Source organism: Polistes fuscatus, unplaced genomic scaffold, assembly GCF_010416935.1.
Source record: "Polistes fuscatus isolate 324 unplaced genomic scaffold, CU_Pfus_HIC Scaffold23, whole genome shotgun sequence".
NCBI classification, from domain to species: domain Eukaryota; kingdom Metazoa; phylum Arthropoda; class Insecta; order Hymenoptera; family Vespidae; genus Polistes; species Polistes fuscatus.
Window position 1 is genome coordinate 323379 of NW_025113100.1, and position 27619 is coordinate 350997.

At 26.7% G+C, this 27619-nt stretch overlaps 1 protein-coding gene across 1 annotated transcript in view; it reads left to right on the forward strand.

Moving 5' to 3' along the window:
* Positions 1-27619, forward strand: part of LOC122518175 (CCR4-NOT transcription complex subunit 6-like) — a gene marked incomplete in the record, with an annotated part of 788395 nt that overhangs the window by 76842 nt on the left and 683934 nt on the right. The window contains 1 exon segment of the mRNA XM_043636924.1: positions 12-315. Coding sequence (XP_043492859.1) covers positions 51-315 — 265 coding nt within the window.

The following is a 27619-nucleotide window of genomic DNA, read 5'->3' on the forward strand; positions in this document are numbered from 1 at the left end:
TTATATTTTAGAAAAAGCCAATGGATGTTAGATAAACATTTTTGCGCAATATGTATTATGGGAATGAGTATGTATTATGGAACTATGGTCCTACGATTCCAATGCAACCGATGCAACCAATCCTACAAATGCAACCAATGCAACCAATGCAATCAATCCAACAAATGCAACCAATGCAACAAATGCAACAGGTCCAACCGTTACAACCAATGCGACCGATCCGATCAATGCAATCGATACAAACGATACAAACGATACAACCCATGCAACCCTTGCAATCCATACAACCTTCACCACCGAGAACTAGACAAGCACGTAAGTAGTAAAATAGAAAAAAACAAATCATCCCCATAGAAAATATTATCTAATTAATTTTTAATTATGAAATAACGAATTTGATATTATACACCATAGATAAAATATTTCTTAAATTCTAATCGATTGATTTAAATGTTAATTCACATTAATTTCAAAAGTATATCACTGGGTTAGAAATTTGATGAAATATTTTATCAATGTTATTAGATAATAGATAGATTTTATTTAGGTATTCAAGATTTCATCTAAAATTACAATAGATTAATTATTTGATTAATTTTTATTTATTTATAGGTACACGTAAGTTTTGATAGTTGCACTTTTCGTATAATAAATCGAAACGTTGTGTGTGCGTGTGTGTGTGTAATAAGAACATTAAAATGTTAATTACATACTATTTATAAATGAACGAAGATTTCATTAAGTCTTCGAGATAATACAAGTTCGCTCATTCTAAATATTTCTAATTATAGTGGAACGTGTGAATTCTTCTTCTTCTTCTTCTTCTTCTTCTTCTTCTTTGAAAATAGTTCGAGAACGTTAATTGATACAGGTTAATTCGGTTAGCAACGGCTCATTAAGAATGAATGTGGTAACGTGTAAACAAATTAGCAAGGCTTAAGAATCTAACATTTGATTTCCTATTTTTTTTTTCTTTTTTTTTTCTTTTTCTTTTTTGTTCTGTTTTATGCGATAAACGTTATTTGCTTTAAACTAATCTCCACTTTCCCTAAAGTTTTTCGTTAATTAGTTACCACAGTCATGAGAGATTTCTTTTCAAAGGCACATTGTCGTCGTAATTTTTTTTTTCTTCTTCAATCTCTTCAGGATATCCTCCTACACTTTCATAAGACCTTAACGAACGATCATTCATCTGATTCTCTTATTTCTAATCTTCATTTCATTATCCTTATGTGGAAACAGTTGCACAGTTGCATAGTTGCATGGTTGCACGTGCAAGAGAATGAAAAAAAAATCACAAAAACTACGCGTGGAAAGAAATATAGATACTAATATATTAATTAATTAATAATATTTAATTAATTATAATATATTTATATAATATATTTAAAATTTATAAATATTTAAATAATATAATTAAATAATAATTAAAATATTTATATATTAATTATAATATATTTATTTAATTAATAATATTTAATTAATTATAATATATTTAATTAATTTTTATTCTTTGATACTTTAATAGAAAATATTTATTCGTGTAATTTGTTTTAGAAGAATTAATGAAATCAATAGGATTTGTTTTTTATTTTTCTTTTTTTTTCAGATCATTATTTTTACCAATTGCAAATTATTTGTATTTAATTAATGAACAAAGTAATTCCCGAGAGAGAGAGTGTTAAAGATTTCAAACACTATTTCTTTACATTATTATTGTATTCAGTATAAAACAAATAACCTATGATTAAATAATCCATACTATAATTAAAAACTAGATAGATATCTCGTAATCTGTCAAGTGTTACAAACATAATTCTAATTCTATTTCTAATTCACTTTTGAAATCAAGTATCGTAACTAACGCACGATAAAACACATCGTTAGAATCAAATCAAATCAAATCAAAACAACAATGATTTAATAAATTATTAATATATAAAAATAATATTATTAATTACACGTAAGAATAAAAAATAAAACATGCTCACTTTCATTCTTGTTTAGTTTTGTTCAAATATTTTTGTATTAAACGAAAATAATGTAGAAAGTTAACGACGAATTTGGCGAAGGGGAGAAAAAAGGATGAAGAATAGGAGAAAGGTAGGAGAAGGGAGGGGTGGGGAAGGGAAAGGGTGTTCGTTGAGGCCGGATAAGGTCGTAACTAGAAGCATCACCCGGTTATAATAAGGGCCGCAAGTACTCACGCTACACTGAATACAAAACTTCGGGTGATGGTAGACTTTCCCACACAAATATAAATGCCGACAAATATAAATGCATTTAGTGGTCACGAAGGTATGCGTAATAATTCCACGGGCATGCGCTTTACTCATTAGACGGGCTTGTGTTCTTCTTAATTTACCATAAGAGTCAAGGACGTTCCATTATTTTTTATTTTCTATTTTTTGTTTTTGTTTTGCATACCAACACGTGTTACGAGGTATTTTTTTATGTATTGTTTTTAACTTAAAATTTAGATTAATTAATTTTTAAAGTATCTTGTCAATTGAATATTATATAAATTGTTTTTTCTTTTTTTTATTATGGGGGTGGGGGGGGGGTAAAGATAAATTATGTTTTATATTACATATTTTATAAATTCGTTAATAGCAATTAAACTAAAATTTCGATTGAATTAAAAATTACAATATTCTTATAATAATAATTTGTATAATTAATAATATTTTACTTTATAATTAAATAATTCTTTTTTATTATGGGGGTGGGGGGGTAAAGATAATTTATGTTTATATTAGATATTTTTATAAATTCGTTAATAGCAATTAAACTAAAATTTCGATTGAATTAAAAATTACAAATATTCTTATAATAATAATTTGTATAATTAATAATATTCTACTTTATAATTAAATAAAATAATAATGAATAACAAGTAAAGAGATATATATAAAAGTGTATCAATGCGATAATATCAATCTGATTTAAACGAAACCCTATTGTACTTGAGAAAATATTATTAGACCGAATAGAAATAGAAATAAGAAGAAAAGAAGGTGGGAGGGTGGGAGGAGGGGAGGGGGTCGTGAAGGTTCAACGATGAAGAAACAACAATGTCTTAAGACTCTTCCTTCTTCCGTATTTGAAAATGCAACGAAGGAACGATGACGATGACGACGTATTTCTCTCTCTCTCTCTCTCTCTCTCTTATATTCTTTTTTTTAAATTCTTTCCATTATTTCTTTTTTTCCTCTCGACGATGACTGGGATCTACGCGTAGTTTAACACTCACCACGGTTTAAAACGTGCGAGTGTGCAACGCTCGAGAAACGACGGCCTAGAGGAAAATGAATGGGAACCCGTTCGCACGGATTACGGAAGAGAGAGAAAGAGAATCAGAGAGAGAGAGAGAGAGAGAAAGAGAGAGAGAGAGAGAGTTAGTTAGTCCAATGCCAAGGTTGTTTACAATTACGTTCACGCAAGTGCATTGGCTACAGTATTCCAATTGATTCTCATTTTTTAAACAAATAATATATTTGTTCAGAATATTATTTTTTTTACACGGATTACAGAAGAGAGAGAGAGAGAGAATGAAAGAGTTAGTTGATCTAATGCCAAGGTTGTTTAAAATTACGTTCACGCAAGTGCATTGGTTACAGTATTCCAATTGATTCTCATTTTTTAACAAATAATATATTTGTTCAGAATATTATTAATTATTTTTTATTACACGGATTACAGAAGAGAGAGAGAGAGAGAGATGAAAGAGTTAGTTGATCTAATGCCAAGGTTGTTTACAATTACGTTCACGCAAGTGCATTGGCTACAGTATTCCAATTGATTCTCATTTTTTAAACAATAATATATTTGTTCAGAATATTATTAATTATTTTTATTACACGGATTACAGAAGAGAGAGAGAGAGAGAATGAAAGAGTTAGTTGATCTAATGCCAAGGTTGTTTACAATTACGTTCACGCAAGTGCATTGGCTACAGTATTCCAATTGATTCTCATTTTTTAAACAATAATATATTTGTTCAGAATATTATTATTTTTTATTACACGGATTACAGAAGAGAGAGAGAGAGAATGAAAGAATTAGTTGATCTAATGCCAAGGTTGTTTAAAATTACGTTCACGCAAGTGCATTGGCTACAGTATTCCAATTGATTCTCATTTTTAAACAAATAATATTTGTTCAGAATATTATTAATTATTTTTTATTACACGGATTATAAAAGAGAGAGAGAGAGAGAGAGAATGAAAGAGTTAGTTGATCTAATGCCAAGGTTGTTTAAAATTATGTTCATGCAAGTGCATAGGCTGCTGCAGCTGTTGCATTCGAATTGGTCTCGTTTTTTAAAAAATTAATATTTTTATTATTATCGTATTTTTTGATATATATATATTTTGTTAAATTATTTGATTGATTAATTAATTATTAAAATTATCGTTGATTGTATAATTAATGTAAATTAATTAATTAATGTAAATAAAAATTAATTATTTAATTAATGAATTGATTGTAAATTAATGAATTTTCTCGAAATTTTTCTTGGAATATAATTTCCTTATACAGTGTTTGTTTAAATTCTTATTTATGCTTTTTATTAAACCAAGACCGTGAGAATTCGTTTGAAAAAAAGAAAATGAAAAAGAAAAATGTTTATATAATGTGAAACGTTATAAAACGGAATATTTCATTCGTAAGTAAGAAGCGTGGAAAACAACGTATAAAGGGGGTTTGAGAAGTGTCGTTTTGAGTAACGAGACGATATCGAAAATGCCTTAGGGGATCCCATATAATACCTTTAGGAACGGAACGATGCACGCCCGATAAATCCCGCTAATGTTGCCGATTAATCTCAGCAAGAAGACCAACCACGCAGCAATTGCAGCAGCAGCAGCAACAACAATAACAACAACCTTTCGGAATGGATACCAACGTCACGATTACAATTCTTTTTTATTTTTTATATAGTATTTCATTTTTATTTGTTCAAACTACGAGAGGATTAGAATAAAGGGAACTAACTTTGTTCAGAACGAATTCGTCAAAAGTTCTAATCTGATCTAACGTAAATTCATTTTTGAATTATTTGAAACTATGAAATTATTTCGTCGAATCATGAGGAAATGTAAATCTGCAATTATTATTTTTTTTATATGTACTCCGATAATATTCAAATTATACAATTGCTTTTTAATTAATACATGTAAAATCATTTTTCTAAATATTCAAATTAATCTATTGCATACTATAATTAATTATGTATACTCAAATAACTTTTGCATTTAGTATTACTTTTCATTATTTTTCATATCATCTATTATTCCCTAATAATAAAATTCAATAAAATAATTTAAAATTGTCTAATAATAAAATTAATAATAATTAATTTAAATTCCCTAATATAAAATAATAAAATTGACGAGATACAAATCCATGCTTTGACGAGTATAAACGTTTTCAATTATTCAAAATTAATTTACAAGAAAATAATCTCGGCAAGAAGACCAACCACGCAGCAATTGCAGCAGCAACAGCAACAACCTTTTGGAATGGATACCAACGTCACGATTACAATTCTTTTTTATTTTTTATATAGTATTTCATTTTTATTTGTTCAAACTACGAAAGGATTAGAATAAAAGGGAACTAACTTTGTTCAGAACGAATTCGTCGAAAGTTCTAATCTGATCTAACGTAAATTCATTTTTGAATTATTTGAAACTATGAAATTATTTCGTCGAATCATGAGGAAATGTAAATCTGCAATTATTATTTTTTATATGTACTCCGATAATATTCAAATTATACAATTGCTTTTTAATTAATACATGTAAAATCATTTTTTGAAATATTCAAATTAATCTATTGCATACCATAATTATAATTATGTATACTTAAATAACTTTTGCATTTAGTATTACTTTTCATTATTTTTTCATATTATCTATTATTTCCTAATAATAAAATTCAATAAAATAATTTAAAATTCTCTAATAATAAAATTAATAATAATTAATTTAAATTCCCTAATAATAAAATTAAATTAAATAATTTAAAATTGTCTAATAATAAAATTAATAATAATTAATTTAAATTCCCTAATAATAAAATTAAATAAAATAATTTAAAATTCTCTAATAATAAAATTAATAATAATTAATTTTAATTCCCTAATAATAAAATTAATAATAATTAATTTAAATTCCCTAATAATAAAATAATAAAATTGACGAGATACAAATCCATGCTTCGACGAGTATAAACGTTTTCAATTATTCAAAATTAATTTACAAGAAAAAAGAAAAAAATTAAAACACAAATACAAAAATGATTATATTATATATTGTTCGTAACAGAAGATGATCAAATGAAAAATAAATCCTACGTTTATACCTTTTTACCATAATTATATGTTTATCTACATATTTTATTAATTGAAGTATACAAAGTATGGGTAAGATAAAATAAGTAGGTATGTTAGTTTCTAAAAGAGAAGAGTATCTTCTCTTCCCTCTCTCTCTCTCTTTCTCTCTCTTATTTTCTCGCAACGATCTCACTTCTCATATTATTTTGCATCCTTTTTCATACTCGTGGAAAGACGAGACAGGTTATCGAGCATTTCATTATAGAAATTAATGATTCGACGCCCGAGTTCAACGGTGTTTTCTAAGACGTCATCATTCACGGTGTTTAAAAGCTACGTCTTTTATCCATATTTTCTTTCTCTCTCACACTCTTTTATTATTTTACTCTTTTACTCTTTCTATCCGACTATATGAATCTTTGGTTCTTTCTTTTTATTTTTAATAGTCGCGGGAAACGTGCCACTGTTAATCGTCGAAATCACGACGAAACGATTTTCCATGCGAGACAGGGTCAAGTAAAATAATTAACCTGTACCGTACACCTTCTCTTTCTCTCTTTCTATTGATCTTACCGACACCCTGTATATGAATTATATGCACGAATATATATATATACTACTTTTTTTTTCTATTTTTTTTATGACTTACTAATAGAATTAGGTACTTTCCAATTGAGAATTCATATTTTAAATAAATGGATTTTCATTTTCACTTTTACTTTATAATATATATATGTATATGTATGTATGTGTGTATGTATGTATGGATACATTTTTCGATTGGTGAAATACTGATTACAATAAGTAACTTTTTCTTTTCCTTTTTAATCTAATTAACCTAATTAACAGAATTATACATTAGAACATTAGAACATTAGAAAATGTAGACATCACTTTTTTGGAACGAATTTAATCTAATGATGTTTCCGTTTTTGTATTTTTTAATAATCATAAAATATAAAATAATAATATAATCGTAAAAATATATTAAAATTTCTGATAAAACATCGTTTTATATTAATTAATAAATAACTCTTCACATCTTCATCTCTCATAATGGTATTTTATAAATCAACAAATTAGAGATTACGTTTCCAACCATAGCTAGCGATGAAATAAATTCCCTGTCTTTGAATAAAGTATAACAACTATGGTAGCGTGTCGTTATCTCGAATTACATTCCATGTACGTGTAAGTCTTAATAATTATCGTAGCAATTACGCGTGTGTAAGATTCGCATAATCCTTTGGAGACTCTTCTGAATGACTTGGTAAAATACATAGTCAAATATCTACATATATACACACACATATATATATAGTTATAATAGTATACGTAAAGGAAGAAGAGTTTCTGGTTTGACGTTATTGTCTCGACCTAACCGGAATGTAGCAATTATGGTGTTTCTCGGAGCCATCATAATCATTCTACAATGTGAGAAAAAGAAAAAGAAAAAGAAAAAGAAAGAGAAATAATGAAAAATGATCATAGTCAAATCTCGTCTAACAGATGATCTTCTGATTGTCATACGTCATTCTATGAAAAAAAAAATTACAATTTTCCAAGATAAAAGTTCAAATTTTCCAAGATAAAAGTTAAAATTTTCCAAGATAAAAATTACAATTTTCCAAGATAAAAATTACAATTTTCCAAGATAAAAATTACAATTTTCCAAGATAAAAGTTCAAATTTTCCAAGATAAAAATTACAATTTTCCAAGATAAAAATTACAATTTTCCAAGATAAAAATTACAATTTTCCAAGATAAAAGTTCAAATTTTCCAAGATAAAAGTTCAAATTTTCCAAGATAAAAGTTCAAATTTTCCAAGATAAAAATTACAATTTTCCAAGATAAAAATTACAATTTTCCAAGATAAAAGTTCAAATTTTCAAAGATAAAAGTTCAAATTTTCCAGGATTATCATCGTCATCATAATCATCATCATCGTCATCATTATCCTTAGAAAAGAATAACGTTAAAGATTTTGATCAAAACCCCGTGGCAAATGATAATCTTCATCTAGAGACGGTCTCTTGCTTTTCTTAATTACATTGCAACCGGTACAAAGGTTTAAGAAATAAAGGAAAAAAAAAAAAATAAAAAAGAAAGAAATAAATAAAGAAAGAAAGAAAGAAATAGTTGACTTGAGAGTTAATTGGTAACACGCCCCTTGGATATATCTTTCTCGTGAAGTTCACGAGTCAAGCAAGTTTCAAGGCCATGCTCGTGAATCTTCAAAATTGACTAAATAACAAAAGGGATTGTAGTATAGTCATTTTCATTCGGACGTTGTATAATCTCACTCAAACTTATTATCATCTTTGATATATATATATATATATAAATCTATGGGGAAGATGTAATTACTATTTAATCGATTGTTTAATAGTAGAGAATAAATTACATGGGAGTTAATTATAACCGGTATTAAAAAAAAAAGTTAGAGAATAATTAAACAATTAGATTTAGATCTACAAAATGTATTACAAAATAAATGCACACACATATATTTAAAAATAAATCATATATATATATATAAATATATATATTTATTATTTATAATCATATATATATATATATATATATATTACTATTTAATCGATTGTTTAATAATAGAGAATAAATTACATGGGAGTTAATTATAACTGGTATTAAAAAAAAAGTTAGAGAATAATTAAACAATTAGATTTAGATCTATAAAATGTATTACAAAAATAAATGCACACACATACACACACACACACATATATTTAAAAATAAATCATATATATATATATATATATAATAGATGTTGAACATATATGGTTAATCTTTTATCGAATATATGTGAGAAAAGAAAAGAAATGAAATGGTTGGAAAAGCATGCAAGTTGTTCGAGCACTATAACTTTCATGGACATCGAATATGCGAGTGGTTTCTTGGAAGACAGAGGTCGGTGACTGCGACGGGGAGGTCGGTAACCCTCCCTCCCTTTTGCCCTACGCACGTTATCGTACCCAATGCCTTTTTCCTTATCACTATGCCAACCGATTTGTGCCAACCTTAAAGTTACACGAAAAACAAGAATTTTCTTACGGTTAGATTTAAATACGATACACGATTTTATTTATCGATACCATTTGTTATTTGTTACTTTGTGTTTTTTATTTCTTATAGAAAACAATAGGGAGGAGTATGTAACGTATTTTTAAGAAAAGATTTTATAGATAAAGTAGCCTAATTTCAAATAATTTCAATTATTTGGATAACTAATAATGATTTAATTATTATGAAAATTTAGTAGAAATTTGTACGATCATTTCTATTGTTCATAAAAAGTAAACAAATATAAAACGATCAAAGAAAATTCTCTTATATTATGTTGATGCATTTCATTTGATTGCATTTCGATAAAGTAACATCATTAAAAATAATTTCAATTATTTACAACATTCTAATAATCAATAAACTGTAACAATAATTGTCTTATAATTAAATCATACATTTCTTCTAAATATTCGTAAATAATATATCTGATAAAAAATACAAAAATCAAAATGAAAAGAATCAAAATTATTTACAACACTCTAATAATTAATAAACTGTAACAATAATCGTCTTATAATTAAATCATACATTTCTTCTAAATATTCGTAAATAATATATCTGATAAAAAATACAAAAACCAAAATGAAAAGAATCGAATGCACTTATAAGAATAAAAAAAATAAATTAATATACCGGGTGATCAAATTGGTATTTCCTACACTTCCCCAATACATATTTTGGTTTATCGTTAGTAATCGTTGTTTAGTAATTATTATTTTTCTATTTTAAAGAATCTTCTCGTCTTTCTCATTAAAACCAAGGTGGTGGTAGTACTACGAGTACAAATACGAGTGAGTGAGTGAGTGAGTGAGTGCCGCGAGCATTTATGTAATTACTTTCACCGCGGCTTTTGGTCGACGAGCTGCATTAGTGCGATAAATCAAAAAAAAAATCTCCTCATCCAGAAAGAGAAAGAGAGAGAGAGAGAGAGACGCGACCCAGACTCTCTCAATTGACGATACAAACCAAAGATTATTCTCATTTTTCTTCTACGGTGACCAGGCGCCAACTTTTTCCTTTAGTTCCTCCTCCTCCTCCTCCTCATCCTCCTCTTCTTTTCATCTTCTCTTCTTCTTCTTCTTCGATCTCTTCCATTTCCTTTCCTTTCTATCTCTCTCTCTCTCTCTCTCACGTACACCCATACATAAACAATTCTTTTTCAATTTCATCTAACTTTCCATCGACATTTTTGGATTTCTCGAATAACACCAAATTGTTTCTTTAATATATCCTTTATCTCAAAACCCATGTCCAAGTGATTTAGAAAAGAATATTCTATTCGTTAAATTTTCTATTTCCTCTTTGTTATTTTTTTTTAAATATGGTTATCTTATAGTACTCGAGTGAAATAAAAATAAAAATAAAAATCGACAGGGGTCATACGATAAGATAATTTATTAAATTATTAAAAATTCCCCATAGCTGTTGTTGTTGTTATTGTTGTTCTTCTTTCTGTTAAAAGCAAATAAATGATATCTGTTACATACGTTTTAACACACATATGTGTATGTATAATACTTATACATATGTATATGTGTAGAAACTTGTATAGTATAGGAAAGTTATGGGGAATTATCGAAGTAAGATAATTTTCACACCGGAATACACATCCGAGAATAGTCGAATAATCTTCGTCAATTATCTTCGGTTATCTTCGAGGGGTAAGGGGGGGGGAGAAAAAGAAATCCCCCCCTTCCCTTCTCTTTCCTCCTCCCCCCCCTGCCCTCCCCCTTTCGATTCAGATCACGACCTGGAAGCCAACCGGAACAGAAACGTCCTTGCATCGTTAACCGGTGTCCTTGTAGATTTTTTTTTTATTTTCATTATTAGAAAGCTGTTCTACCTCTGAGTGGATAGCGGAGACCGATGATATATTACAAGTAATACGAATTATCTTTCTATAATAGTCACACAAACATTCATTTATTATTTATAATTAATATTAGATATTGGAATGTGTGTGTGTGTGTGTGACGATGATTCGAATATTTAATATATTTAAACAAATAACTTATGAAATTTATCGATCAATCTTTTATACGAAATTTGAATCATATTTTAAATAATAATTGAATATTTTTCTTCTAAAATAATTTATCGAATATATTGAATAATTATTTGTTTATATTTATGGTGTCAATTTTTGCACGAGTTAAGAGTTGTGTGGTTTATTAGAGAGAATTATTTAAAATATTGAAAATAAATTGGATAAGAACACATTGGTTAGAATATGATTGTATAAATTTTTCTTGAAAATGTTGAATTTAATTATTTTTATATATGTATGAATGGATGCTGGTTGTTGATGGTATCGGTAAAATATCGATTGTACGAGTAAGAGTAGTTATGGTTGTCCTATCGAACGTAATCGGCCACGCCACTTTCACTAATGCACCGTTTACAACGGACGAGTTATGCTCGTGTCGCGTTACCCTCCTTTATCTTAGCTCTGCGAACGACTAGAAATAAAAACGAGAATAAAAACGATAAAACAAATCATAAATAGATAGGAAGAAGAAAGGAAGGAAGGAAGAAATATCATGAAAGGCTTTCAAATCGATATAGTTTGAGTTAAAGATCTAAAAAGGTGAAATTTTCTAATACGAAAAAACCATACATTTCTTTTGTTAGTGTGTGTATAAGTATTATTTTTCACGATTTCATCGTTCAACGAGTTGTTAAAATATAAATCATGTTTGATAGTTAACATTGTACGTTGCAAGTGTATAACAAACACTCCTTAGTTATCCTAATCACAAATGTATAGTTTAATCTCTCGTTTAAATTTTACTTCCTAGGTATGAAATTGTTTATGAATTATATTATTTCTTACTGAACATTTTTTATTTTACTTTATATTAATTCGTAGTATTTATAGTAATATTTATAGTAATTCGTATTATATTTTTATATAATTATATTATATTATAATTAATATTTTAATTAATATTATTTTACATTAAATATTTACTTTATATATAATTACTTTATATAAATTTAATATATTCGTAGGATTTTTTATTTTACTTTATATTAATTCGTATTATTTATAGTAGTATTTATAGTAATTCGTATTATATTTTTATATAATTATATTATATTATAATTAATATTTTAATTAATATTATTTTACATTAAATATTTACTTTATATATAATTACTTTATATAAACTTAATATATTCGTAGGATTTTTTATTTTACTTTATATTAATTCGTAGGATTTTTTATTTTACTTTATATTAATTCGTAGTATTTATAGTAGTTTATAGTAATTCGTATTATATTTTTATATTATATTATATTATAATAAATATTTTAATTAATATTGTTTTACATTAAATATTTACTTTATATATAATTACTTTATATAAGCTTAATATAGTCGTAGAATTTTTTATTTTACTTTATATTAATTCGTAAAATTTTTTATTGTATACTTAATTTTTTACTTTCTTTCTTTCTGTTTCTAGTTGAAATTTTGGTGTATTGAGTTTTTTATTTTTCTTTACTTGATATCGGTTAAAAAAAAAACAAAGTGTTTAAAACATTTAAGATCGTTCTTACGGAGATCTAATCGAATTTATAATAGGAATAAATTCAAGTTCATTTGCTTTAGAAATAAATCTATCTGGGCCGGAACCAAAGGCGGCGAATAACTAGTCCTGATAACTCAGCTTGTTTCTCCAATTAAAATCAAAAGAGCGAGAGGATCTCAAGTAGAACGCAGCACACTTTCGATTCAGCATACGGTATTTTGTGTGTTATACGCATATGTGTATACTCACACATATATATATATATGAGTATTCGATAGTTAAACTAAAAAAACAAATGGCATACACCGGTATATTTTGCACACTTGTTTTCAAATAATCTTGGTCTTTAAATAATTTCGTTTGATTTTCCTTAAAATAACTTTTTGGATTTATTTTTCATTCATTTTTTTCAATAATTCGTGTACGTTGATTTAAATCAATGTTTTATAATTTTTTATTGTTCTTAATTTGTCATATTTTCTTTAAAAAATAAATTGCAACGATAACATTGATCTTTGTTTCTAAATTTTGTATCTGGTAATTTGTATCTCGTAATTTTGTATCTCGTAATTTTGTATCTGGTAATTTTGTATGATTTTTATTTTCCGAGACAGGAGTATTTATATTTCAATTAGTAATTTCTTTAAAGGAAAATCATCATTTTTTGGATATTAATCGTTGAAATGTAGAGCAGTTAAGAAAGACACGCGGTTAAGTTTAAAATCGTGTAAGGATACAATTAAGGAGAATCTCGCTTTTCTCTGACCTTTCGACATCGAGTAATGAAGATTTCTCGACATTAGGTCCCGCGAAAAAGCAGGCCATCGAAATGGAAGTAGATTAATTAATATAAGCCTTCCTCTTCTTATTATTCTTCGTCCCGAACTTACTTTATAGATTGTTCAAACGAAAAAAAGAAAACGAAAAGAGAGAGAAGAAAAAAAATCGAAAATGAAAAAGATCGAAATCTCTTGTGTTATTCTTTAACTATGATCCCACGCGAATGAATGAATGAATGAATGAATGAATAAACGAACGAACGAACGATCTCGATTATTTTAATTAATTTTTCGATCGTATCGATCGTGACCGTGTTATTTTCAAATATTCTCATTTAACCGAGTTACAAAAAATATAATTACATTTTTACATTAGCAATTTTAATCATTCCAATTAAAAATAGATCGTTACAATTAATTTCTAGAATATTTGATAGTTGTATTGTTATAATAATAATTAATATTTCGTTTATATATAGCGTGTGTGTATGTGTGTGTTCTCGAATATATATAAAATTAAATACAAAATTATTAGTAGTGTATTTATTTAAATTATTAGTAGATTTATTTACAAAATAATTATTAGTATATTTATTTAAATTATTAGTAGATTTATTTACAAATTATTAGTAGTGTATTTATTTAAATTATTAGTAGATTTATTTAGAAAATTATTAGTAATGTATTTATTTAAATTATTAGTAAATTTATTTACAAACTTATTAGTGGTGTATTTATTTAATATTAGTAGATTTATTTACAAAATTATTAGTAGCGTATTATTTAATTTTAGTAGATTTATTTACAAAATCATTAGTAGCGTATTTATTAAATTATTAGTAGATTTATTTACAAATTATTAGTAGTGTATTTATTTAAATTATTAGTAGATTTATTTACAAATTATTAGTAGTGTATTTATTTAAATTATTAGTAGATTTATTTACAAAATTATTAGTAGTGTATTTATTTAAATTAGTAGATTTATTTACAAATTATTAGTAGTGTATTTATTTAAATTATTAGTAGATTTATTTACAAAATTATTAGTAGTGTATTTATTTAAATTATTAGTAGATTTATTTACAAAATTATTAGTAGTGTATTTATTTAAATTATTAGTAGATTTATTTACAAAATTATTAGTAGTGTATTTATTTAAATTATTAGTAGATTTATTTACAAAATTATTAGTAGTGTATTTATTTAAATTATTAGTAGATTTATTTACAAAATTATTAGTAGTGTATTTATTTAAATTATTAGTAGTGTATTTATTTAAATTATTAGTAGATTTATTTACAAAATTATTAGTAGTGTATTTATTTAAATTATTAGTAGATTTATTTACAAAATTATTAGTAGTGTATTTATTTAAATTATTAGTAGATTTATTTACAAAATTATTAGTAGTGTATTTATTTAAATTATTAGTAGATTTATTTACAAAATTATTAGTAGTGTATTTATTTAAATTATTAGTAGATTTATTTACAAAATTATTAGTAGCGTATTTATTTAAATTATTAGTAGATTTGTTTACAAAAATATTAGTAGTGTATTTATTTAAATTATTAGTAGATTTATTTAGAAAATTATTAGTAGTGTATTTATTTAAATTATTAGTAAATTTATTTAACAAAACGTTTAAATGCTATGCAACGAATTCTTATATATTTTTCATGACTTTTATTTACCATTCGTTTTATACAAAAAAATTATTCTCCTTTTCATAGACTTCTAATAAGTATGACGAGTAGTTCATATATACTATTTAAGGCGTGTCCTTCATTTTCTTTGAACGAACGTTTAACGAAGTCAATGGTATGCAAATTTCACTTATCTCTCGTCAAGAGAAATGAATAGAACACGTCTTTTTAAATGTCTGACCGGAAGTTACTTATGTATTACGTGTATACTATTAGTTTCTTTTATTATTTCTTATTTTTTTTACCTTTTTCTATTTCTCGAATAATAACCATAACTATGAGGGGAATAAAAAAACACACACACATTCTGTCATTATCTTCGATGATGAATATTAATGTTTTAAATTATTCTTAAATTCATTTTCATATTAATGACTTATTCTAATCGATTATTTAACGAATTTATATTCATTGATTTAAAAAACCAAAATATAAAAGTAGTATGATTTTTATTGAATATATAATAATAATAATAATAATACTATTATAATGAATGTATTTAATATTTATAAATCTAAAAAATAGAACTGTAATATAATAATATTATTAATTATACAGAACGTATATCAAAAAATGATTCTATGAATGAATAATTACGTATAAAGTAATAATCTTTTTGAATTATGTTTTAAGAGTTGAGATAAGTTCCTGCTGCATAAATTAACTCACTCGTAAGAGAAAGATATTTCAATGTCGTAATTATAGAAAAATTGATGATTTAAAAAAAAGAAAAATTGAACGAACGAGTTGAAAGATCGTAGTCCAATCCTCACACGTGTAAACGTATAAACCTAAATATATATACATATATACATATACATATATATATATATATATACTTGTGTAAGAAATAGATGCTGTGAGAAGAAGAGAGTCATCGAGATGGATGAGTATACTTCGAAAATGACACGTTTCTAATTCTCTCGACTATACGTGGCACACGTAGCAGTAAAAGATGATGCATCCACGTCTCGAGAATCCACCTGACGACCCATCGCACATGAGCAATTACGATGCAAACGGGAGAAATAGTGGGCGGGAAAGTTTTACTATTGCATGCTTCGTTTGTCCCACGTAGAAAGGTGTTTTCGTATTATTTTTATTTTTTTATTTTTTTTTTTTCTATAACATATAATTATTTTTATTCACACACACACGCATGTATAAATATGAATATTGATTCGTCAAATTACAATATCAATTAAAATGACAATATCAATTCAAATAGATACGACCAAAAATTTTCATTCTATGAATTTTCATTCTATGAATTTTCAGTATTTCTATATGTTAATAAAGTCATTTATGTGTTCGACGCTAGAAACACATAAAAAATTGAAAGAGAGAGAGAGAGAGAGATATGTATGTTGTACTTTCACCTCTCAAACTTAATTTAACACTCGTTAAATTTGCATTTACTAGTTTTTAAACTAAACTAATAGCTCGGGATATAATTTTATGATCTATTTATCGTCGATTCGATTTTCAAATAAATAATCTATCGAGATAATGTTTTGTTTTTACATTTTCTTTCTTTTTGTGTTTCTTTTTTTTTTTATAGATAATTGATATTATTAATGAACGATTTTATTAACGAATAAAATCTAATTGGAATGATTTTGAATTAGAAATTATTCGATATCGATAAATTATTGGTCATTATTTGCAATATCATATCGCGATTAGAAATATTTTTTTTTTTATTTAATTAATATAAAATACGTACACATAAATTAACATAAATTACGAACACGTGTGTAATATTATAAATACTATTTATAATTAATAATAGCAATCTTTAGAAGTATAAAATTATTATTAATTATTTCACACATAATAGAAAAAAATTAATAGAAATAATTAAAAATAATTAAAAATAATAATAATAGAAAAAATATTTCACACAAAATAGAAAAAGAAAAAGAAAAAGAAGAAGAAAAAATATTCCACCTACAATGTTTGTAAAGATTATTGCGAAAAAGTTAATTGCGTAAACAAAGTAGTAACTTACAAATCTGTGTCGAGATGAGTATACAGTAGTAATACTTGTAATGCAATCTTTTTAAAAGCTCCGCCTTTTTTTTTTTCTCTTTTCTTCTTTTTTTTTTATTTATTTAAAGTGTAGAAAAAGTCAGGAAACAGGTGGTAAGAATATTATCTTCTCTTTTTCTTTTTTTTTTCTCGTCTTGGGTGGTCATACCGGTGTGCATCACTCGAAGAAAAACACTCGAGATAGTGCGTTACGTCATTTTAAAAAATAATAATAATCGATAAAACGAAGTAAGAAATAAACAAACGTGTTTTGTTACATACGAGAGTATTCCTACTTTTTTTGTTCTTTTTTGTTTTGTTTATTTATTTATTTATTCTTATATAATATACCTGCATCTCGTGTAAGATGCTACCGTTAATATCAATATTATGTATGTATATAATATCGTATGATATACTTGGTGAAATATTTAAAACACGCGTCGTTCAAATAATTAAATTGATATCGGTAATATAATTTAACAAAATTTCACTTCATTTCGAATTTAACATAATTTCATTGTTAATAATTGTTTTATTGTTTCACGTACAATGAATTAATTATCTTAAGGTTCCTATCATTATTTTATATTTCTTTTATATAAACAATATATAAATTTAAAATGTGTAATATAATAAAATTAATTTTACAGGTAAACGTGGGTTTATAAATTTCGTTTAACAAATTTCTATTAATTAATAATAATTAATAGATTTATTCAGATAGTTTCTGTATTTAAATGCCTCACCCGGTATATTTATATTTAAGGTATATAAGTTGTGTTGATCGTTGTCTTGTCTTGTCCTCGAGAAATTTTTCATATGTGTATTATTTCTCCGACGATCTCATCGACGATATGCGGTTTCTTCTTTGTGGTCGAGACTTCTTTGTGGTAATAAAAAAATTAAAAGAAAAAGAAAACAAAAAAAAATACACACACACACATATACACATACAAACACCATGGTTTCAAACTTCGAAGATGGTACCATACGTACACGTACACGTTTACATTTTTATACATGCATATGAGTTTAGATTTTCCATGAAGGTTTTCTTCGAAATTAATTGATCACACTCGGTAAAACGAAAGATAATAAAAAATTATTTATTTACGACGATGGTCACGTTATCGAAGATTTTTTTAATTAATATACATTTCTTTCAGCTTATATGTTTCTTTTTTATTTTCTTTTAAGAATTATTACGACAAGGGTTAGTTATTTGACGGTATACTTTGAAGTTTCATAGGGGGGGGGGGAGTTTATATTAATAAATTTTAATTTAACATACAAAATTTAACATACATTTTATGTTATATATTATTATTTATTGAACATACAAAAAATATATTAGAAATAATATTATTTTTCTAATTTATATTTGTTTTTTATTTGAATTCACAAACAGATAATAAATTAAATCAATCCCCCACATTGATGCAATATATAATATATATTATTTATTTAATTTCACATTTATCTACTTACTATAATGATAAGTTTAATAATAATTACATAATTTTAATGTTTGTTTTGTTTTATTTATACATTATATTGTACTTTACTGTAATTAATGGCCTTTAGGGAGCCTAGGCTCTAGGGTCAATAAAATATTATTAAATAAATAAAAAATAAAATAATATATAATATATATCATTCTATTAATAATTAATATTATTAATGATTATACTTATTGTTGGGTATTAATATTGTGTTAAGCATAAAGCATCAAAAATTGGAAATAAATGTGTAGGAACGGTAGGAAACGATGAAAGATAATGGAGAGCATAGTTTCAGGGAAATAAATGTCTTAACTATATGCGCATAGTGATAAACGTAAGGACGGCAATTTATCGTAGAAGAAATTACAGCTGTTGCGGTTCGTTTTACCGTTTAGTCGGTTATCCATACGGTTGTCCTTCCACTAAAGGCAACCACAACGCTTGTCCATGCAGCTTCCATTGCAGTTGCAGCACGTTTGTCGTTAGTGTATGTTTACGAGCACTCTCTCTCTCTCTCTCTCTTTCTATTTAAACGTACTTCAAAAGTTTCTTTAAGTTTTCGTAATTTTATAAACCATAGGCCCTTTTTTACTTACATTGTTTTTTTACATTTTTATGTAAGAACATTTGAATACGCGTTAGATATTATTTGTTCATATATATTTAATTTGATCATTTGCAATGTTTTTAATAATTGTTGATAATCGATAGTAAAGGTATTAAATTTATCACACTTGATCATTTCATTTTATTACTTATTTTATATTCATGAAAAAAAGAAAAACTCATTTCTCTGTGTGTCACTCATAATTTTCTTGAATCTTATTACAAAAAGTAGGATAATATTATATAAAACGTAAAATATAAAAACATAGAGGATAGAGGTGTAAAAATAAGGTAATAATTTATTCGTAAGAAAATACAACGGAAGTTTGTGTGCCGCTTGACTTGATTAAATATATATAATAATAATAAAAATAATAATAATAATCTTTATTTTGCATTAATCTTCTTTTTATTCGGTATCTTTGATTTGTTTGTTTTTTTTTTTCTTATCGAAGCATTGAGTATACGTATATATGAATGTGTTTTAGATGGTGTTATGCACAAACGAGAATTCAGTAACAACGACTAACCAATTCGTATAAGTTATAGAAAGAGGAATATCTAATTAAAGTAGCAATAAATTATAGTTAGTTTTGTTGACAGCCACCATTTACGCAGGCTCGCGTTTCTATACGGTATTTCTTGTTCTCCCGTGACGGACATAACTCGTGTACAAAACCAGCCCACTGTCTGTCCGACCGTCTGTTCGCCATTGAAACGCGTGCTTTTAAGAGAAAGACAGGAAGTATAATATCTTTTAGAATCGATTAATTCGAAATTATTTATCTCTAATTTCTCTCATTTTATTTTATTTATATTTATTTATTACGATATTACGAATACTTCAATTAGAATATTTTTATTTTCTATATATATGTGTGTGCAATTGAAAAGTTATTTTAATTTTTTTTTTTCTCGATATATTTAATAATACATTTATATTGAATTTGTTGACAATTATGGTTTTAATTTGTTACAAAGATCGGTTTTAAAATTACATTGGTGAAAATTACAATCGTAGATCATATTTAAATCAAATTAATTGCACGTATGCATATATTCCTGTAAGGTAATTCAAGATCGTTAGCAATTAACGATTGCTTGTCGTAAATCAATCGTATTTAAAAAGTATAGTTGTATCGACGATTCGTTAGAGGTTATGTTCGATTTTGCTTCGAACTATATAATCGTAAGTAGATCTTTTTATTTTCTTTTCTTTTTTTTGTTCGTACTCTATATCTATTTTATGGCGTGTAAAATTTATTTACGTCGGGGGGAAGGGGGCATAAAAAAGAGAAAAATAAATTAAAATAAAATAAAATATATATATATTTAAAAGTATAAACAATTAGGAGAGAGAGAGAGATAACGAGTAAAGTATTTTCTGATTCGTTCAGAAACTCGCTCATTTGTGTTTTAACGTTGGCCATCAAACGAGTTACCTTTTAAACGCTTTGCTTGTATAGCACTAAATCATTATGATTTCGCCAGTCACGTTAGCAATCTATTACTACCTTACGTTTACCGTCCTTCTTCTTCTTCTTCTTCTTGTTCTTCATCTTCTTCATCTTCTTCGTTCATTCGATTCTTCGTTTACACGTTAAAGACCACCAACGTTTTGACGTACACTTGACCGATTATTTTATCGAGTTATTAAATTCACTCTTTTTTGATTTATTTATTTATTTTCTTTTTAAGTGAAAACTTTCGAATCATATAATTTTTATAAATTAATAGATTGATATATATATATATTTTTGTTTTAATTAAATGAATAAATTAAATGAAAATTATTAACGCATTATATATTATACACATAAATCATTAAATATATTATTTTATAACTATCCATAAAATGTGTTTATAAAAAAAAGAAATTAAAAAAGATTTACATATAATATGCATTATAATATAATACTTAAGAGTATAATAAAAGATAACACAAAGATTTGTATAATAGTTCAAAAGTACTAAAAAAACACGTTGTAATACATATTATAATGTTTCAAGATGGTTCGTTCAGTATTATGAATATAATATCTCAAATAAGATCTTACAGTCTGGACCATGGTGTTACGTATTATATACATAAATATATATATATATTTTTTTGTTTTAATTCATATTAAACAGATTAATCATATTATTTCGTAGGATATATAAATTAAATGAAAATTATTAACGCATTATATATTATACACATAAATCATTAAATATATTATTTTATAACTATCCATAAAATGTGTTTATAAAAAAAAAAATTAAAAAAAGATTTACATATAATATGCATTATAATATAATACTTAATAAATTGCATAAATAAATACTTAATAAAATATGCATTATAATATAATACTTAAGAGTATAATAAAAGATAACACAAAGATTTGTATAATAGTTCAAAAGTACTAAAAAAATACGTTGTAATACATATTATAATGTTTCAAGGATGGTTCGTTCAGTATTATGAATATAATATCTCAAATAAGATCTTACAGTCTGGACCATGGTGTTACGTATTATATACATAAATATATATATATATACAATAGATTGTATAAAGAAGATTTCCAAGAGTATTTGCTTTCATGCGGAAGAGGAATAATATTGCCAGGTTCTTTGATGATAATTTTTCAAAAATCATTATGAAACCAACTACACCATCAACAACCAACGTCCATTTAAATAGAGAGAGAGATTCATTTATCGAAAATCATGATCTATCATGGTAATACGTGTTCGTTGGGGAAGAGTAGTACGAAAAGAAAAATAAATTCGTGCTTGGTATTAAGAGAATAGAAATAGATATGGGTGATGAGAAAAATTAGGTGAAAAAGGTGGAGGAGGAAGAAGGTGGTGGTAGAAGGGGGAACGTGAGAATAGTCAAATAAATTGACGAGTCTTTTTTAAACAGAAAAATTCTAATGAAAGAATAAATATTAATTAGAATACCTAAGAGAGTATTATTTGTTTATTACTATAGGGAAATAGAAAAAAAAGTAATATTGTCAGGTAGGCTTATGATGAATTTTTTTGGGAGACAAAATCATTATGAAATCAAAGGCAACACTGTGCATATATGCATTTTTTTTGTTTTCTTTTAAAGAAAGATTCATTATCGAAAATCATGATCTATCATGGTGTTTGTTGGAAGAATAAATTTACACTTGATGTTTAAGAAATGAGTTTAAATAGGTATATGATGAAGATGAAGAGGATGAGGAAGAAAATGAGAGGTGAATAAAGAGGAGGAGGAGGAGGGTGGGAGAGGGAGTGCGTGAGAATCTTTAGATGCGGCAAGAAGAAACCACGGGATCCCATAACAAAGGGAACATCGTCTCGCCCGAGTGAAAGTTTCGTCTTCGTGAAAATGATACGCGTTTGTCGTTGTCGTTGTCGTTGTTATTATAGGTAACTGTGGAGGTGTGGAAGTGATGAGGATAGAAAAGAGAGAAGAAGAAAGAGAACAGTGTTCTTTAAACGTCAAAAAAGAGAAAGAGAAAGAGAGTATTCATTTGCAAGAATTCGTAATAGCTAAGAAATGTCTTCCGGGTTCTTATTTAATTTTTCTCTATTTCCCCTTTTTTTGAAGTTATGCTTCTTTTAACGCGTTTGGGAAAATGTGACAGGGGTGAATTACCCTGAACAATAATATATAATAATAATGTTCATTACCTTTAACAGTAATATATAATAATAATGTGTAATACCCTGAACAATAATATATAATAATAAAGCAATATCCTAAACAATAATGTATAATAATAATGAGCAATACCCTGAACAATAATATATAATAATAATGTGCAATACCCTGAACAATAATATATAATAATAATGAGCAATATCCTAAACAATAATATATAATAATAATGAGCAATATCCTAAACAATAATATATAATAATAATGTGCAATACCCTGAACAATAATATATAATAATAATGTGCAATACCCTGAACAATAATATATAATAATAATGTGCAATACCCTGAACAATAATATATAATAATAATGTGCAATACCCTGAACAATAATATATAATAATAATGTGCAATACCCTGAACAATAATATATAATAATAATGTACAATACCCTGAACAATAATGTATAATAATAATGAGCAATACCCTGAACAATAATATATAATAATAATGTGCAATACCCTGAACAATAATATATAATAATAATGTGCAATACCCTGAACAATAATATATAATAATGAGCAATACCCTGAACAATAATATATAATAATAATGTGCAATACCCTGAACAATAATATATAATAATAATAATGTGCAATATCCTGAACCAGTTATTTTTTTAAATAATTTTTAATAATTTTTAATAATTTTTCTTTACTTTTTTCTTCTTCATTTTTATCGTCAACTAAAGAAGTAATAGGAAATGTTAAAAATTTTTATTTAATGACCTTGAACTATGCCATTCGAGATTCATTACGTCGAGTTTCACATTCGAGTCGTAGCAAAAGAAGAAGAAGAAGAAGAAGTGGTGTATCGTTTCTCACGGTGGAAAACATCGGTAATTCGATCGAGATCCACACGAGTGAGGTGAGAATGCATAGAAAAGAGAGAGAATGAGAGATCAAAGTTCGTACGTTTCTTTACTTTATGTATTCGTGCGCTTAGAAATTCGAAACTTCACTTCAAGGATAAGAATTATCCTCGTTATTCTCTAATATGCGATATTACGGTATTTATATTTTATATCAAAATGAAACATAGTCAAATAAAAGATTTTCGTCGATGGGTTTGCGTCAAACTTTTAGGGGTTGGAGACAGGGAGAGTTACATATATCAATTTATTCCAAACTTTCAATCATTTTTTCCTATATGATTTTGTCTTTATTTCTTGAATTCATTAATTCGTTATTGCAAAATTAAATAATATATATTATTCTATTGAAATATGAATTATTTAGGTATATATATATCGTATGATAATATTATATAACAAATATCGATACAATAAACAATAATATTTCTCATTTATTACATGGAACATTCAATGGGGGGTGAAATTTGTTTAAATAACATTTCTAACGAAAAAAACATACAACACCGTTCGAATATTCCTTTCCCCATTTTATACATAATTTATCTTTTTTTCTTTTACATATTTTTCTTCTACCATTTCTTTCTTCTACCATTTCTTTCTTTTTCACCGTTTCTCGGAGTACTCAACCCACGTAGAAATCAGTTGGCATCTCCGTTATTCATCTGCATCGTCAAGCAACCGTCCGTTTGTCTGTTTGTCCGTCCGTTCATTCGTTTTGCGTGCTGCGTATATTACGATTCTCGCGGTTCCCCGGCATTGTCACCGTTTATTTATACGCATGCCAATGTTTTTATGCGGTGGCACGCGTGGGTTAACACTTGTTGCATTGCGTTGCATTGCGTTGCTGCATTGCGGGCCCGCGTATCTATCGACACGCGGGACCAAACGTGGGGTCGTCGGGCCCCATTGTGTGTATCCCGATGAGAGAAAGAGACTGCCTTCACCCATTTCAGTAAAACACACCCACGCGATATTACGCACCGTTCGCGTTCAAGTTTCGCATTTTATCTTCCCCCCTCCAATCTCATCTTTTTTTGCCCATGGGAGAGAAATGAAGAAAAACAAAATGAAAAAATAAGAGAGAGAGAGGTTGTGTGTATGTGTGTGTGTGTGTGTGTGTGCACCTTGCCATGATCAAGTATGACTCATTCATCGTTCAATACTTTTTTGGTAATGGGTCTCAACGTTCTAATGTATCGAACAATATTATTTTCTTTTTATTATTCATTATTTTGATTGTAACTTTGGTTCTCTCTTAAAACGTATTGCTATTCAAAATAATTCGTTTGTTTGTATGTTTGTTTTTTTTGTATGTTAATTCTTTACGATTTATGATGATATAAATTTAATTTATATAATTCTAAACCAATCTTTATTTAATATAAATTTTATTGAAGTTATACTTCTTTTGGCGCGTTGGGGAAAATGTAATGGGAAGTGATTTTGTTCCGAGCGTCTGGAAAAACGACACCATGAAGTTTGTCGGTATTTACGACGCGCGGGAAAGCGATTTCAAGTATACGGCATGAAGTTGTCTTCTTTTCTTCTTCCCGCCTTTTTTCTCAAGCGGGTCACCCATCCCAAATACTAATCGTACTCAGCGCCGCTTTACTTAAATGATCGAAGCGAGAACTAATACTGTAACCGCGCCATTACTGTTGACGCGTGAAGTTATTCGATATATCTCTTTTATATTTAGTGTGGACTGATATCTATATTATGATATTTTATTATTCTTTCTAATACATATAATATATCGATAATAAATTTAAATTAATAATAATAATAAATTTTTGTTTGTTAATTTATTTTTGAGGTTATTGAGGTTATGTTCGTTTTGGTACGGCAAAGAAGTATAACTTCTTACGTGCGTACATAAGTACACACACCATTTTTTTTTTTTTAATACATGAAATGTTATATATATATATATTTTAAAATGTATTATGTATTAAAATATATATATTAATTATAATACATTTTAAATATAATAATACATATAATAATACATTTTAAAATGTATTATGTATTAAAATATATATATTATCGTTTAAATGTGATATCATAATTTTGTACATTTATAATATTGATAAATTATTTGTTTCCAACAATTATACATTTCGCGATAAAAAATTGTATCACCGTTTAAACTTAAATAGCATATGATATCATAACTTTGCGTATAACATTCTGAAAGAAAAAAAGAAGAGAAAAAAAAATAAAAAGAATTTCATTTACAAAGGGTTGAACGTATAGGAACGTCAGGAATGCGTTAGGAAGTGACACGTTTGATCGTAAGCTAGCAACCCATGTGCAAAGCAACCTGACTTGTTTATAGCATGACGAGAATAAGAAAAAAGAGAGAGAGAGGGGAGAGAGAATGAAAGAAAGAGAAAGATAGGGGAACGGAAATCGGTGGATAACAACGACTATACTTCTCTCTCTCTCTCTCTTTCTCTTTCTCTTTCTTTTTATTTATTTCTTTCTTTCTTTAATGGTCGGCCAGGTGTTCCCCCGCGGCTCTATTTTCGTCTCGTCGTTTATCTCACCGGCCCACGGAATCGTTTGAAACTACATTTCTTTTCTCTCTCTCTCTCTCTCTCTCTCCTCTCTCTCTCTCTCTCTCTCTTTCTTTATCGCACGTGCTCGCATAAATATATACGTACAAATGCATACACGTATACATTACCAATCAAAAGCTTGCTTATCATTTGCCAATTTTTTTTCTTTCAAATTCAAAAATTATATCGATTAATGATTCACGCACAAATCAAATGAAATTTACGTTTTATAAGATACATTATACAATTCGTAATACTTTTGCATATTAATTTCTGTACAAACTAATCTGTAAAAAAGAAAAAACAAAACGAACTTTCTTATCAGAATAGAAAAGGAAACATCAAACCAACAAAAATTAATTTAATCCAAGTCACACAATTACACAAAACTAATTCTATACGAAATATAACACATACATATTAATGAAAATTATTTTCGATAAATAATGAATCATTTTTAATTCGATACACCCTATAGAGATATTTATTTTTTAACATCTAATTACAAACGTCAGGGTTTATTTCATCTCAAATGGTAATTGCAAACTCTTGTTCGGTATTGTACGTATAAACAGTATATGCATACATTGATACACATACACACACACACACACATATACACATAAATATATAAATACAACGAACAGATAAGAGAGAGTGCACGTTACTCGACGTAATAACGTCGATTGTTAACCACGATTCATTTCTAAGCTTAAAGTACGTACGAGTCTCTCTCTCTCTCTCACTCTCTCTCACACTCTCTCTCTTACTATATATATCTCTCTCTCTTTCTCTACGTGACGTCCGAGATTTATCACCACCTAATTCCCATAGGTAAGATTGCTAAGAAGGTACTACCTTTATTTCTTCCTCTTCACCCATATAA